Genomic DNA, 16,610 nt, shown 5'->3' with positions numbered 1-16,610 from the left:
AAAAAAAAAAAAAGAAATTCTTTTCTAAGTAATCCCAGAGATCTGTAATAATCAAATAGAGAACTAAAGCTTGTGCCTTTCTTCTTCTTTTTGGTTTTGTGTGTGTGTGTGTGTGTGTATACCATCGAATCAGATCTGACTGGCATCCTCCTTCTCCAGAGGAGCATCTGGTGGATTTGAACCATGTGTCTTCAGGATTTGTGCTTTTCTTCTTGACATGTCTTAAGGTTAGGAGAGCTAGCTTACTATCTGTTGAAAATGCCTTAATATAATTTTATACAAACTTTAGAAGAGATAAAACTAATCTTGTTAGGTGCCATCGAGTCAACTATGACTGATAAGAGTCCCCATGAATAACAGAGCCGAATATTGTCCTATCCTGCATCATCCTTGAGAGACTTACGAAGATACCATTAATGTGGCATTAAGGTTCTCAACTTTACCAAAATCATGGTGCACGGCTTGCTGGACCCTATCCCAAAATTCCTGTTTCAGGTCCTGCATGAGTCCTTCAAAAGCATATTTCTAAAAGTTACCAACAAATGGTAATGTTATTGGTGCAAGTATCATATTCTGAAACTGACCTATAACATATTAATATGCTGCTAGGTTCTCAAAAGTTGTTGAAAGACAAACCTAACTCACTCAACTTTTCCAACCTTCACATTAGATTCTCTGTTTTTCTGGAAAGTTCCCCACATTTTTCTCTCCAATTACAGTGCCTAAAATAAAAATCTAATCCTCAACTCCCCAATGAATCAATAAAGAACAGATAACAGATATCAATTACAACCAATGTGTCAAACTTGTAATATAATATAAAATATATAAATTATTAAAATCTTTGCTCTCTGTAAGATATGAAAAAAAAGGAAAAAGTAAGTCTTATCTGTGTAAAAACAAAAGATGCTATAAATGTATGCTCAAAGTAAGTATAAAATAATCCTAGTGATATTATCAGGGAATCTAGAACAACAGGTGCTGGATTTTTAGTAAGCAAATGGGCACTTCTCTGTAGAAGGAAATCTGATTATAGAAGCCACTGCAAGTTAAGACAAATATTTCTGTGATGAAAAAAAGACAAACAGTTGACAGAAAGAGCCTTTTCAATTATTGCATGTTTGATATAATATCAACCAGTTTTAATCTAAAGTTGGATATTCAGTTTCTCTGCAATCAGTGTCAGTTCATAAAATAACAATGTGTGAGCAAATGATTTTTGGGTAGTATTCCAGATAATGCGATACTTTTCTGGAAAAGGAGCTCCCCAATATAGTCTTTCTTAGGGGCTTATTAACTCAATCATTTGAAATGGAGGATGAACTTATATGAATGAAAATGTAAAAATGAAACAGGCATAAAATTACCTGATAATTTCTTTTTAAAAATGTAAACTCTCAGGCTTCAATCAGAATAATGAGATGATAGGACCAAAATTTTGAAAAGCTCTTTAACTGATTTTGATACATATTAAGTTTGATAACTACTGTCCAAGTCTTAGGGAATCTTTAAGGTCCTAAGCCAATTTCTAATGTAGCTAGGACAAGGAATCAATCTATTAATCTAATCTCTAGTCTGGCTCATAAACTGTACACAGTCATTCTGTTGTTAAGCTGTTTTTACTATGTCATGATGTAAATCATAAGCATTAACAATATTATGAAACTAAAAGTCACATAAAGCTTTCTAATAATTTAAAGAAAATTATGACACATATCATCCTTACAGTACACATAATACTCATATCATGATATAAAATTGTCAACTGAAATGTACATGAAAATTTACTTATCATTTTCTTTTTTTCAGTGAGTTTCCACAGGATAACATTCAAAGTCTTTTTACAAGACTCACAGAGGTAAACTGTTTTTTAAAAAAGGAAATAAAGAGCTTGAAGTTACCTTCTGTTACCACTAGATGGTACATCATGTGAGCAAACCAAGTGAACAAGCAAAGGTGTTGCAAATCGGTTTAGAAAATATTACATGAGGAGAAAAAGCAAAATAGTAAGCTTAGAGACTATCACTATAAATTTCTCCCTTCCAGATAAGGCTTATTCATGAGTGAGTTCAAAGAATGACAACAAAGGCCACTGTACATCTAGGACCCAAATTCTAAATAATTGATGCCTTTGGCCCATGCTTTGAGAAATACACCTTTAGACAGTATATGTTAGTAATGTTGAAGGAAGAGAAAATTATTTATAAAGTTTTAAGAAAGTTTAGCAGAATTTTATGCTTACTCCAGTCCCTACTCTTCTATTCCCTCCAATGCTCTGAAATTGAGCCTGGAGTATAGGAAAGAAAAAGGGAAACATCTTCTAGATTTAGAATCGAAAGAATTCAGAATGGAATATTCTGTCATGAATAGAACGATTAAAAGAGCTTACAAATGGACAATAAGAGTTAGATGTTAGGATAATTAATAGCCAGAATTGTAGAGCAGCTCTACTAAATAGAAATAATGAAAACCACATGTCATTTAAATTTTCTAATAAACACAATTTAATGAATATTCAGAGTAAGAATGTACTGAGTCTTATACAGCATATGTAAAAGTAAACTACATAAATAATGACAAAAGATGGGATAAAGTAATTGTGAAAATACTATTGCAAGATTCTTCTGGTACACACAAAATAGTGTATCTGAAAGATGGACTTAATTATGTTAAAATTTATATTGTAAGCTCTAGGACAAATATTCAATAGATTTTTTTTAAAGTAGAAACCACATAAAAGTCCATGAATATATGAATGGGTTAATAATATATAACATGTAAAATGAAATATCTAGCCTTAAAGAGAAATGAAGTTGTTATATAACATAAATGAACCCTGAAAGCATTAGGTTGAGTGAAATAAATCAATCACCAAAGGACAAATATTGTGTGATCTCACTTATGTGAACTAACAAAACGAAAACACTCATTGCCATTCAGTTGGAATCGATCAACAGCTGATGCTCAAATGGGTTCCTATGACTGTAAATTACATGAAAGAAGACTGCCAAACTTTCTCTCATGGAATAGTTGGTGGATTCAAACCAAACTGCCAGAGGTGTGCATTTTGGGTTAGCATGCAGCTCAATACAGACTACACCACCATAGTAAAGACATCCAGGATAGAACACAGGCTGTGACAAAAGGGTCTAATTGCAACACAAATGTACAAAAGAACGTCACTGATTATGGGAAATCAACTCACTCATTATGGGGGAAAGAAAACAAACTTTGGAAAACGGTATTTTGCCTCAAAATTGTAAAGTTAAAGATTGTGTAACTATACACAGCACTCTAGTTCACCAAGTTGTTTCTCACGCGGATATAGGTTAACAATGCCTTTTATGTATACATACCAGGCTAAACCCACTTTAAGAGCATCTATTCCAACACAGAGCCACCCTCTATCAGATTATAAATTTTGAAAGGAGGAGATGCCCATCTTTCTCCCTAGAATCATTCAAACTGGCCAAGACACAAAGCCTTTTGGTTAGCAATGTAACATGCTATGGACTACATCAGCAGGGTGTCTTCTAGATAGAGGCATAAGGGTATAAAAGGTGATAGAAGAGTTAAATAAATGGATGGGAGAGAAGTGGGAGTCAAGCTTTTTTTGGTTTTTTTTTTTAGGAAGTTACAGATAAGCAGGGAGAGAACCGAATGAACTATCTGATGCTAGAGTAAATTACGATGTCAGTATGTACACTTGCTTAGCTTAATATAAATGTAAATGTAAATATAAATATATTTTTTTTAAAACTATAAATGAAACCTTACTAGCTTGAGCACACTCAGTACTCAGATCTCAGTCTGTAAGACCCTAATTTCTTAATGTCTTCAGTTTTTTAGTTTCTTTTTTTTTCTTTCTTTTTTTTCCTGGGTTAGATGATGTTTTTAATGCATTATGTGTACACAGCATCCAATGTTTACCTATTTGGTTATACATAAATAGACAAATGGATTTAGGGAAAACCTCCAGACTATTTTCCCAAATGATTGCTATCTCCAAAAGGGAAAAAAAAAATCAAAGGGGAGGAATGAAGTGCACAAATTAATATCCCATTCAGAATTTGGACACAAAATGGGCTGACCTTTATTTACATAAAGTCTTGGTGGACATACATCCAAGGAAAAGCTGGCCTCTGTTTTTCCCTGAAGCTCTGTGGGCCACAAGTTATGTCACCAAAAGCTGATTATTTAAGAGGAAATGGTAGTTGCCTACAGCCCAGGGTTTCTGGTAGAAGGGGTCATTCCACAGTCATCAAAGCTGTTGTTCTCAACACAGCTTAGAGACATGGGTCCATGACAAGTATATGCTTCAAAAATAACCATCTGAAATTCTTAATGACTTTAAATCAGAAATTCAGGAACTGATAGTCCACGGAGGCAGCAGGTCCCTATACAGAGTTCACAGTTGCTCACACTTTAAAACCATAAATGTTGGAGTAACATTATAAGCAAACAAACTCAAATATACAAATAAACAATTCAAGATCTATTACTGACCCCTTTTCTTTTAGGTAAGGTTTTCAGAAAGCCCTGGGATAGATTTTATATCACAAAATGATCCATAACGCCCAAAGTTTTTTAGTTTCTAAGAGCTGATTTCTTAGTTTCTTCAGTTAAAAGAGACCAAAGGAGCTCACAAAAATGGTTGGGTTCTAGGGCTGAAGCAAGAAAATGAGCGTGAAAACTAGAGCATCTTCTAATACTAGACAATAAAAAAAATCACTGTAACAGTTTGAGCAACAAAATGAATAATGCAACAATGGATTATTAAAAAATATGAATAACCCATAAGTCCATATCAATACAAAAAAATAAATAAATTAATATACAGGGAGAAGAAAAATTTTCTTTAGAATATGGGCAGGGGGTGAGGGTGGGATACAGAAGAAACTTCCTAGTGAAGAACCTCAGCAAACACAGCCTGGACCCAAGAAGCCAGGTTCACATCGCTTGTGGTAAGGCATGCTGACAAGCATGTACTTCTGATATATGGTAAGTAAGCTTCACCTGCATGAGAAGTCTTCCAAAACTCCTATCTCCAGTCTAACCACCAGAAAAAAAACAGTAAAAGACATTCTCCAAAATACATGCTCAGCAGTTTTCAAAACTGTCAAGATCATCCAAAACAAGGAAAGACTAAGAAATCATCAGAGACCAGAAGAGTGTAAGGATACAGATCAACAAAACATAATGTGGTAAATGGTTCTTAGCATGGAAAAACTACATCTGTGGGAAAATGCATGAAATCTAAATTATATGTGGAGTTTAGTTAATTGGACTGTACCAATTTTAGTTTCACAGTTGTGCAAATATGACATATAAGATTTTAATAGGGAAACAAGGTAAAAAGCATATAGGAACTCGATACAAATTTTCAACTTTTCTGAAACTATAATAAACTATTGTAAAGGAAAAAGAAATAGGTAAAATGTTAATCCTGTTTTATTTAACCCAGTATTTAAAAACAATGCTATCCTCTTAACATGTAATATTAAAGACAAAGATAGTTTCCTGGGAGTGGTGTAGTTAATCATAGAGTCACACAATTTGATGGGTGGAGGGAAGGTGCATAAAAGAAATGAGAAAAGACCCAGTGTGAAAAACAATGTATTCGCGCTTTTAAGTAAACTAGTACATAATATTAATTTCATTAAAGAGTTTTAATTCTGCCTCCAAAATCTAGTTCTTTTAAAATGAGGGTATCTCAATTCTGAAAGTCGTCTTTTTAAGGTCTCAATAAGCGTATGTGCCTGTAGGTGCTGTCGAGTCTCCTACAACTCATCACCACCCTGTGAACACCACCTCTGAACCCTGCCTTAACCTGCATCAGCCTCACAATCTGTCATGCTCAAGCTTTTTGTGTTAGTCACTGTGTCAATCTATCTCATTAAGAGGGTTCCTCTTTCACTGATGGCTTTCATCAAGAACTGGTACCTAGTGACCACTATATTAAGCAGCAAAGATCTGAAAAAATCCTACCTATAACAAAAAATCGGGACAAGACTCATGTTCAGTCTGAAGAATGAGGAGAAAAACAGGCTGGTTATCCTGCAAACCAGCTGGAAAGAAAATATAAGACAATAGTAAGATCAGATATAATATAAAAACCAGATGATGATACAGTTTGTTGTTGTTGTTGTTATGTGCCGTCAAGTCGTTTGTGACTCATAGCGATCCTATGTACAACAGCCCTAAACCCTGCTCTATCCTGTGCCAATTGCATTGCCTCTGACACACCCATCCCAATTACCCCAGTCACTGAATCAATGCACCTCATAGAGGGTCTTCCCCTCCTGTGCTGTCCCTCCACCTTACCAAGCATGATGTCCCTCTCCAAGGACCTGTCTCTCCTTACCAACATGTCCAAAGTATGTCAGACGAAGCCCCAGAATCCTTGCCTCCAGGGAGTAGCCTGGTTTAACCCTTTCCAGGATGAATCTGTTTGTTTTCTTGGCAGTCCAGGGCACATTCAATACTCCAGCACCACAGCTCAAAGGCATCAATTCTCCTTCTACCCTCCTTAGTCACTGTCCAGCTCTCTGATGCATAACAAGTGATTGCAAAAACCATGGCCTGTATCAGGCGCACCTTAGTCTCCAAAGAGACACTGGTGCTCTTGAGTACTTTAGAGAGGTCCCTAACAGCAGACTTTCCCATCGCGATACATCTTTTGATTTCCTGGCTGCTGGTGCCAAGAGTGTTGACCATGGAGTCAAGCAAACTGAAGCTGTGAACAATCTCAATCTCTTCACCATCCATCCTGATGCTGCCAATTGGTCCAGTGGTGAGAATCTTTATCTTCTTGACATTGAGCCTCAGTCCATACTGGAGGCTGCAGTCCTTGACCCTCTGCAGCAAGTGCATGAGGTCCTTCTCAGTTTCTGCAAGCAGGGTTGTGTCATCTGCATAACGCAAACTATTAATAGATCTTCCACCACACATCCTGACGCCACATTTCTCCTCATAGAGCCCAGCCTCTTGGATAATCTGCTCTGCATACAGGTTGAAAAGGACACATCCCTGGCGTACAGCCTTCCCAATTTTGAACCACGCAGTGTTACCCTGCTCTGTTCTGACAACTGCCTCTTGGTCCAAGTATCGGTTTCGCATTAGCACAATTAAATGTTCTGGGATTCCCATTCTTCTCAGAGTCAGCCACAGTTTGTTATGATCCACACAGTCAAATGCCTTTGCATAATCAATGAAATACAGATAGACATTCTTCTGGTATTCCTTGCTTTCAGCCAAGATCCATCTAACATCAGCAACAATATCCCTAGTACCACGACCCCTTCTAAACCCAGCCTGGACCTCCGGCAATTCTATCCTGATGTGCTGTTCTAATCGTTTTTGGATAATCTTCAGTAAAATCTTGCTTGCATGTGAAATCAATGATATTGTTCTGTAGTTTCCACACTCAGTTGGGTCGCCCTTCTTTGGGATGGGAACAAATATAGACCTCTTCCAGTCAGTTGGCCAAGTGGTTGTTCTCCAGATTTCTTGGCACAACTTGGTGAGCACATCCACGGCAGCATCTGTTAGCTGAAATATGTCAATTGGTATACCATCTATTCCGGGGGCCTTATTTTTTGCTATTTCCTTCAAAGCAGCTCAACTTCTTCCTTCACCACCATAGGCTCTTGCTCAATTGTTCTTTCATTAAATTCTTCTGTATCTGTGATACAGTTAGTCACAATAAAACTGCTACTATTTACAGTGTGTTTGAAACAGCTCTAGGAGGTAACTTACTACCATCTTACTGTCAGTAAAGAAACTCCAAAGACTCTGCCTATTTTATGTTAGATGAACTCAGAGGCAAAAAGAAAAATTTTACTAGAACCCCAATAAGAACTGCAGAAATCATGGTTAACGTTAATTCTCAACAGATATGGAAACGACGCAAGCTAGAGGAGAGGAATTCTTGCACTATTACTACACTGGAAATAACTAAACAACATATTGATATTTAAAATCAATATTTATTCCTTTAAAAAGTCAGTATTATTTTTAAAAAAAATTACTTTCTTAATAGCACAACTAGCAAAAGGCAATCCAAGAAAACTAGACCTACACCTCTCATAAACACAGAGGCAAAAAGACCAATGAAGAACCAATGCAGTTGAGCTATGATCCTGCCAAAGAATGCTGGCTATTCTATGGACTGACAGGAAAACCCCCAAATCCATCCTGGAAGAATTACAGCCAGTATGCTCTGTGGAAGCAAGAATGACAAGACTGACTTACTATGGGCAAGTTCAGCAAAAATGTGGGAAATCTTCAGGAGATAGAAAGCTCAGCAGGGGATCAATCAGGATAGGGATCGTCCACGAGTTACCTGCTAATCCAAAAGCTTTTGTTTCTGGTAGTTCAAATCCACGCTGCTCCACAGAACAAAGATGAGTAATCTCATCCTGTATAATTTACAACAGCAAAATGAAAACTTCTCTATTAACATCTTATCTGTCAAGAGGCCATGGCATTAGGAACATCACCATCAATGTGAGATGGATCTTCGCTGAAAGTACAGGAGAATGTCTGTGTTTCATCAACTATGCAAAGGCATTTGACTCTGTGGACCTCAACAAAAATTGTGGCTAGCTTTGAAAAGAATGGGAATTCCAGAACCCTTGACTGTGTCATATGAAATCTATACTTAGACCAGGAGGCAGTGGTCAGAACAGTGCAAGGAAACATCATATGATTCAAAATCAGTTAAGGAGTGCTTCAGGGATGTGTCCTGTCTCCCTATTATTTCAACCTATATGTGGAACAGATCACTGGGTAGGCTGGTCTTTATGAGGAGGAATGTGGCATCAGAATTGGAGAAAGACTCATCAACAACCTACATGGTGCAGATGACACAACTTTGCTTGCTGAAACTAGGGAAGACCTGAAGCATCTGCCACAGAAAGTGAAGGACTGCAATCTTCAATATGGATTGAAGCTGAACATCAAGAAGACAAAGATTCGCACCATTGGGCCAATTGGCAGCACCATGAGAGATGGATAAGAGGTTGAGATTGTAAACAATTTCAGCTTGCTCAGGTCCACAATCAATACTCTTGCAATCAGGAGCCAGGAAACCCAAAGACGAATTGGGTTAGGAAATTGTGCTGTCAGGGACCTCTCCAGAGTACTGAAGTGCAATGTTATCAGTCTAGAGAATAAGGTGTGCCTGATCTAATCCATGGTCTTTGCAATTACTTGGCATGCAGAGAGCTGAACAATGACTAAGGATGACAGAAGAACGGATTCCTTTAAGCTGTGGTGCTGGAGAAAAGTAGTGAACATACCATGGAAACCCAAGAGAACAAATTAAGTCTATCATGGAGAAAGTGAAGCTCTCTGGAGGCAAGGATTTTGAAGCTCCATCTCATATACTTTCGGCATGTTGCCAGGAGGCAACCATGCCTTGGAGAAGGACATCATGCTTGAAAGGATGGAGGGACGGCATAGGAAAGAAGACCCTGGATGAAATGGATTGACACAGTGACTGGGTTAATAGGGGCAGGTGTGTTGGAGACAGATTGGCTTAGGATAAGACAGGGTTCAGAGCTACTGTACATAGGGTCACTATGAGTCACAGGCAACTTGACGGCACCTAACAACATGTCATATTTGCCACAACTATGAAACCAACATTGGTACAGTATAACTAACTAAATGTCACACATAATTCAGATATCATGATTTTCCCCACTAATGTAATTTTTAAATTCTAAGAATCATTTAGCATAATGCATTACATCTGATTATTATGTCCACTTAGTCTAAGCTATGAGCTAGGAGACTATGAGCTATGAGCCAGAACAGACTAGAGGACATTGAACTTGATACAGTGATCAGTAAAACCAGGGAGACAACTCACCAAAATCACAGATGATAATAATCATATAGATAGGGTCAAAAGAGCATCATTCGCCCAAGAATAAAGCTCAGAAAGTAGGAAGTGGTAGGATAGAAAAATTAATGGAAATGAGAATTACAGGAAAGAAGTGAAAGAGTTTGATTACATTGTGGATATTATAATTAATGTTATAAAATTGTATATAAATGGTGAAATAGAAAATCAATGGACTTGGTAACTTTTCACTCAAATTACAATGAAAAAAATTTTTTTAAAAAAATTTCAATTCATGGTGAGCTCTGGTGGCCTAAGTGGCAAGAAGCTGCACCCAGAGGTGCACGGTTCGAATCCACCAGATCCTCTGCTAGAAAAGGAGGGACAATCTCCTCCTGTGCCAGTCAGATCTGATTTGACGGTACACACACACACAAAAATAATGTTGCTGTGTGCCGTCGAGTCGCTTGTGACTCATAGTAACCCTATGCACAACAGCTCTAAACTCTGCTCTACCCTGTGCCAATCTCACTGTCTCCGACACACTCATCCCAATTGCCCCAGTCACCAAATCAATTCACCTCCCAGAGTGTCTTCCGCTCCTGTGCCTGCCCTCCACCCTCCCAAGCATGATGTCCTTCTCCAAGGACCAGTCTCTCCTTACAGCATGATCAAAGTATGTCAGATGAAGCCTCAGAATCCTTGACCCCAAGGAGCAGCCCAGTTTAACCCTCTTCAGGATGAATCTGTTTGTTTTCTTAGCAGTCCATGGTACCCTCAACACTCTTCTCCAACACCAAAGCTCAAAAGCATCAATTCTCCTTCTATCCTCCCTGGTCAATAAAGTTTTTCAGTTCAAGCTTTATTTTATTATTATTGGCAAATCTCATCTAAAAACATGAAATTAAGTTTTACAAGTATTTACAAATATTACACCACAGCAAATTATGGATAGCCTTACAAAGTATAGACATTCCAGAATACTTAACTGTGCTCTCAAGGAACTTGTGTATGGATAGAACTAGACTTGAAATCAGTAAGAATATATATGAAGGTCTGAACTTTGTCAACAGGTCTAATAGACACAAAACCATTTTTACAAGCACTCAAAGAACACTCAACAGAACAAATATACTGAATGGAAAAAAATTAAAGAAATCAAATCAACATGAAGCTTCAATGAATGCTAATAGGACACTTAGTAGTTTCACAATATCCTCCCATTAAGGGATTTATCAATTATGAAGAAAAAAAAGATTAATTTTACAGTGAAGAAATCTGACAGATCACTTTAAAACAAGTGGTCAAAGTTAAATAAAACATCACCACCAACAAGTAGTAATATACTTTTGATATGATGCACTGAGGACATCATTACTCATATGGTTTTCCTTACAATCACAACTGACAATGAAAGACAATCCCAAACGGAAGAACATGATACTTAAAGAAATGTCCTATATTCTTAAAAAAGGCAAGGTCACAAAAGAAAGAATTCTTTCAGAGTAGGTGAGATTCAAGAGATATATGCCAATTAAATGCAATGTGTGACCATATATTAAATCCTGGGTTAAGAAAAAAAATATTTTCTTTGCTATAAAGAAAGGTAAGACTTGGCAAAATTCGCTTCAATAGACAATAAACATATCAATTTCTGATTTTTAAATAATTATACTTTTTATCTTTTTTTTTTTTTAGCAAAACAAATGAAAAAGATTTCATTAAGGTATTAAGACAAAGACATAGCTAGTGAAAGGTGGGCCAAGCAAAAGAGTGAAAGTATGAAATAAAGAGAGGAAAGGTGGAAAAGGACCCCCAAAAACACACGGGTAAAACCAGACCTTACAGCACGCTGTCAGTAGAAAAGGAGCCCAGGAGTTAAATAATTGTACAATGCTAGTATAACACATAACCTTAGTTTTAATGCACACACACTCTCAGGCATTTAGGAGAAAGGGAACAATGTGTCTGTAAATTAAGTAGTTCTGCATCCAAACACACTCACTCAAGAAAAAGCAAGCATTAAAATTTTACCAAAGGAAAAATTTGGGTGACTATATATAAGAATTATTTCTATTATCTGGTAATTTTTTCTTTTGAAATAGATTCTGACTTACAGAAAAATAAAGAGAATATATAAATAATATAAAAATAGCTTACAGTTCTGTATTTTCTTGGACACTAATGAGTGGTTTCTGGATGTTTTCACACTTTTCCTCCAAAGCATTGAATCTTTCTGTCCAAACATTGATTAAGTGACAAAGCTCCTATAAAGAAAGTAGAAGGGAGAAGGAAGAGACTAAAATTATGACATTTCTTTTTCTATTTATGACTAATGCCATTAAGTATTGCCCCTTAAGTAAGGATTATACAAATTTTGACAAGAATTTTAACTCCACCTACCCACCACAGAGAAAATCAATGGAAATGATACTAAAAGAATGTTACAGGTGTTTAAAAAGTAACTATAATATTTACAAACTTTATAATTGCTAATAATAATAAACTGCTTTTTCATAATGCTTTATATACTTAATACACTCACAGCACAATGCAGTCAAGTCATAGTGATGATCTTTCACTAACTGCAGATGCTGTAAACCTTTATGGAAGACTATAATGCACTACAGTATAAAGAGAACTTTCATGTTCATCAACAAACCAAAAAAAATGATGCATGCAACTCACTGCAATGTTAGTTACACTCACTTCATTGTGGTCCTCTTAAACTGAACTCTCAGTAGTTCCAAGGTATGGCTGTATACAGGTCTCATTCTACATAATGGCTTATTTCTACATAATTGTTTGTAAGCAATATATTAAAATATAATAGAGCACAATAATGATACATCTTAGATACAACCAAATACTCCTAGGACTAAAGTATTGGGCTTGAAGGCTAAGGACTATAGTCTCAGGAACATCCAGGCCAATTGACATAAAGAACACATAAGGATAAAGCTCTACATCCTAGTTTAGTATCATACAGAGTCTTAGAAGCTTGCAAGTGACCACCTAAGACACAACTATTGGTCTCTTCCTGTCTAGAGTAAAAGAAAAAAGAAAGCAAAGGGCTCAGATTCAAGAAAGTAATTAGCCCACAGCACTAATGGCTGCATGAACCATGGCCATCTCTGACCTCAGTGGTTAGCGTACATATCTACCTATAAGAATGAGAGGGTACCCTACTACCACTCTGAGTAGGAAGATAACAGAAGGTCCCAGTTAAGAGTGTGTGAAAAATGGAGGACATAATTTAAATTCCATTAAAAAAAAGATCAGATTTAGTGGTCTGACAGAGACTTCAGGAACCCTTCAAAAGTAAAGCCCTCAGACAAGGTTTGAACATTGAATTAAAGTCACTCCTAGAAGCTGCCTTTCAGTCAAATAAAAGTTTGCCCCATAAAATAACAAATAACACCCAAGAGGAATGTGCTCCTTAGAACAACCAAACATTACATCTGCCCAAAACTAAAGATGAGAGGGTAGTGAGAGGCAGTGGAATCAGATGACTACAAATAGGGAGCTCAAACTTTATCACAGGGTTCCACATGTAACCAGTTATTGAAAATATTCTCAATTATTTGATATTAATCACTATTAGAAGTAATAGACCTTTTTACATTGTCTGTATCATGGTAGCAGCAGTTAAGAAATAAAAAACCATGATACACTGGGGAAATCTACTGTCGAGAGCCTCTCTAAAGTGCTATAGAGAAAGGATATCCATATACAGATTAAGATACACCTGATCCAAGCCACAGTTATTTTCAATTGCTTACTAAGCAGCTGAAAGCAAGACAATGAATAAGAATGACAAAAGAACCGACGCCCCTGAATTCTGGTGTTAGTGGAAAGTACTAAATATCCCCTGAATTGTGGGGCTGGTGAAGAGTATGGAATATTCCATGGATGGGCAAAAGAACAAACTATTTGTCTCGGAGTAAGTGAAGCAGGGCTGTTCCTTAAAGGCAAAGATAGTAATACACGGTCTCACATGCTTTCAGTATGTTATCTTAAGACAATCCTAACAAATGGACACCATGCTAGAAAGGTGGAGGGTCCAAGGAAGAGATAAGTCCTTCAACGAGATGGACTGACACAAGGGTTCAGGGATGGGGAAGATCCTGAGGATGGCACAGGATAAAACAAAGGTTTTGATGTGCTGTTCGTATGAGCTGTAGTCAGCTTGACGGCACATAACACAACTCAGCTAAACAAGATACCTTAGAATGAGTTTGCTTTATCCTCTTTAGGTCTTCACTTAAAGTTTCACATCGCTTCTGTGATTCAGCTAAAGAAGAAACTGTACTTTCTTGTAGTTCATGTAGATTACTACACAAAGTGCTGAGGAAACCATCCATTTCCTTTTTCTGATCTTCTAGCTTTGAAGAGAAAAAAAAATCAGTTGTTTATTGGTGATTTTTTTTCTCTTTAAACAACTCAATTTCAAGGCATTAAAATAACATTTGTTGCATACCTTATGAGCCACTATCAATGAAGTATTGAACATATGCTTCATTTGACTCTTGATATTCAATATAGATACCAAAGTGGGCGATAAAACTGTTTCCAGTGAATTTAGAAGGTCAGTCTTAAGAACATCCTGATTATAAAAACAAACAAAGTTTTACTTTCATAATGCTGGCTCATTAAATACTATCTTAAATACCCAATAACTAAACACATTCATTTTTAAAATTCTATCTAGTTTCTCATATTCTTTATAACTTAGATATATCTATCACTAGAACTTATATTCAAAACAAATTACTTAAATCCTGCCTATAGGATATGACAATCTGAAACAAGGGGTGCATTGTGAGGTAGGCTAGGGGATAGGAAAGAAGGGGAGGGGGGGAAGTGCACCAATGAATTAAAAAAATATTTCTAGGAATTAAGAAAATGGTTACTTAGTCATAAATTCTCAATATAATGAAAAAATAGTAAGAGAAAAAGGGAAAATGACAGTCAAGTTGTAAGATTTCAGCATTTCAAACAAAAGCTACTTTTTAAAAACCCAACCCTATTGATACACTTTAACAAAATAAATTTCTAACAAGTTACTACTCATAAATGCAAAGCCTTCAATACAAATAAATAAATAAAAATACAAATAGCCTTCAATAGTAATCTTTGGGCAAGTGGTATTAATATGACTTGTATCCTGTTTTCCAAAAAAATATGTGTCAACTTGGCTAAACTATTCTTTTCTGTGTAATGCAATTCTCATATATGTTGTAAATCCTAACCTCTATGATGTAAATGAGCACGAAGGTGAGATTAGAGGCAGTTATGTAATGGTGTAGTAACTCCTCATGATGTGATCTGAGACGTGAAAGAGCCTTGATTTAATGAAAGGCGAGTTTTCCTGGAGTGTGGCCGATGATACTTTTCATCTTATAGATGAGAAAGGAGAAAGGAAGCAAGCAGGGAAAACGGACCTTGGTACCACTAGGACAGAAGAGCTGGGAGTAGAGCATTTCCCTGTGCTGGGAAACTGTGTGACAGAAGAAAAGACCAAGACATAATGGAGATCCCTGAGAAATGCTGGGCCTATTCCTACTGAAGAAAACAAGGACCTTCCTCCAGAACTGAAAACAAGAGAAGGCCTTCCACTGGAGCTGGTACTCTCAATGTAGACTTCTGACCTCCAAAAGTAGAAAATAATTTGTTTGTTAAAGCTATCTATGTATGGGTCAGTTCCAACTCTACGATACACAACAACTTCTTTAATTACTTTGGCACTGGTTTGGGTATATTAATTACAGTCAACTTCTAAACGGTGTGGCCCTATTGTTGAATAATTCAATAATTGTTGATGCCTTCTTTATCACTCATTAAATTTTTACCCATAATGTTGGGGGTAAAAAGGTGTATTTATAATTACATCTTACTTAAGATTACTGTTTTTCAAGATTTATAACCTATGTTTAATTTTTCTCAATCATATATTAATAACAAACATAATACAAAGCAGAAAAACATCCAGCAGCACTAGATAACTAAGATACTCATCTAAATGACAACCACAAAGCCTAATGTCAACATCCTGTATTAAAATTATATGTAAAACTGAGATTCTATCTAAAAACTGAAATTCTTTTAAAAGTGTAGGGTAAGGAAAAATCTTGATCTAAGTTCGTTTTACTAGGACTGGACAACAAGTTACATAAGAAATACAGTAATAAATATCTAAAAGAAAAGCCTATCAGTAGTCTTTCAGAACAAAATATTATCCACCTAGCAAGGTGGAAGGCATCTCTTATTTTGACTCCTGCAATGCTTTTTACTTGGTATTTAGAAGGACATAATTAAAGGCATCTCTTCAGTCAGTGAATGAATAAATATCCAAAGAATTAGTATTTATAAAGCATCTTTTAACTTTAACTGGGTGACTAAAGAAACATGTCAAATTGTGGCACATAAACACTAAATTTAGGTTCATGTAACACTCGTATTATTTACTTCAAGAATTACTACATAACTTAAAAAGGGAGACAGCGTCTACACAAAAAAAATCAAAATCAATGATATAGCCAAAAACTTCCTGGACAAACCATTCAACTATGAAACAGAAAAAGGGTATCACAACTTACAGATGACAAAGGTAATAATAATTAGATGAGTGACTTATACAGAATAGTGAAAAAAGAATCAAAAGGTTGTGGCCTCCAGTATTTGACCCCATAAAGTAGCCTAAAGCAATTTATTATATGTACTCCTAGAAGTCTACATAGTTTTTCTTACACATTTATCT

General features: G+C 36.2%; 1 protein-coding gene across 1 annotated transcript in view; it reads right to left on the bottom strand.

The window, feature by feature from the left end:
- KIF11 (kinesin family member 11) overlaps positions 1-16,610 on the bottom strand; it is a 64,009-nt gene that overhangs the window by 13,570 nt on the left and 33,829 nt on the right. The window contains exons 15-17 of the mRNA XM_006880340.1: positions 14,331-14,456; positions 14,077-14,235; positions 12,011-12,117 (exon numbers count right to left, since the gene is read on the bottom strand). Coding sequence (XP_006880402.1) covers positions 12,011-12,117; positions 14,077-14,235; positions 14,331-14,456 — 392 coding nt within the window. The remainder of the gene's footprint in view (positions 1-12,010; positions 12,118-14,076; positions 14,236-14,330; positions 14,457-16,610) is intronic.

The sequence above is a fragment of the Elephantulus edwardii genome, unplaced genomic scaffold (assembly GCF_000299155.1).
Source record: "Elephantulus edwardii isolate Elephantulus edwardi_28Jun2011 unplaced genomic scaffold, EleEdw1.0 scaffold00007, whole genome shotgun sequence".
Lineage (NCBI taxonomy): Eukaryota > Metazoa > Chordata > Mammalia > Macroscelidea > Macroscelididae > Elephantulus > Elephantulus edwardii.
This window is presented reverse-complemented; position numbering and strand designations above follow the sequence as displayed.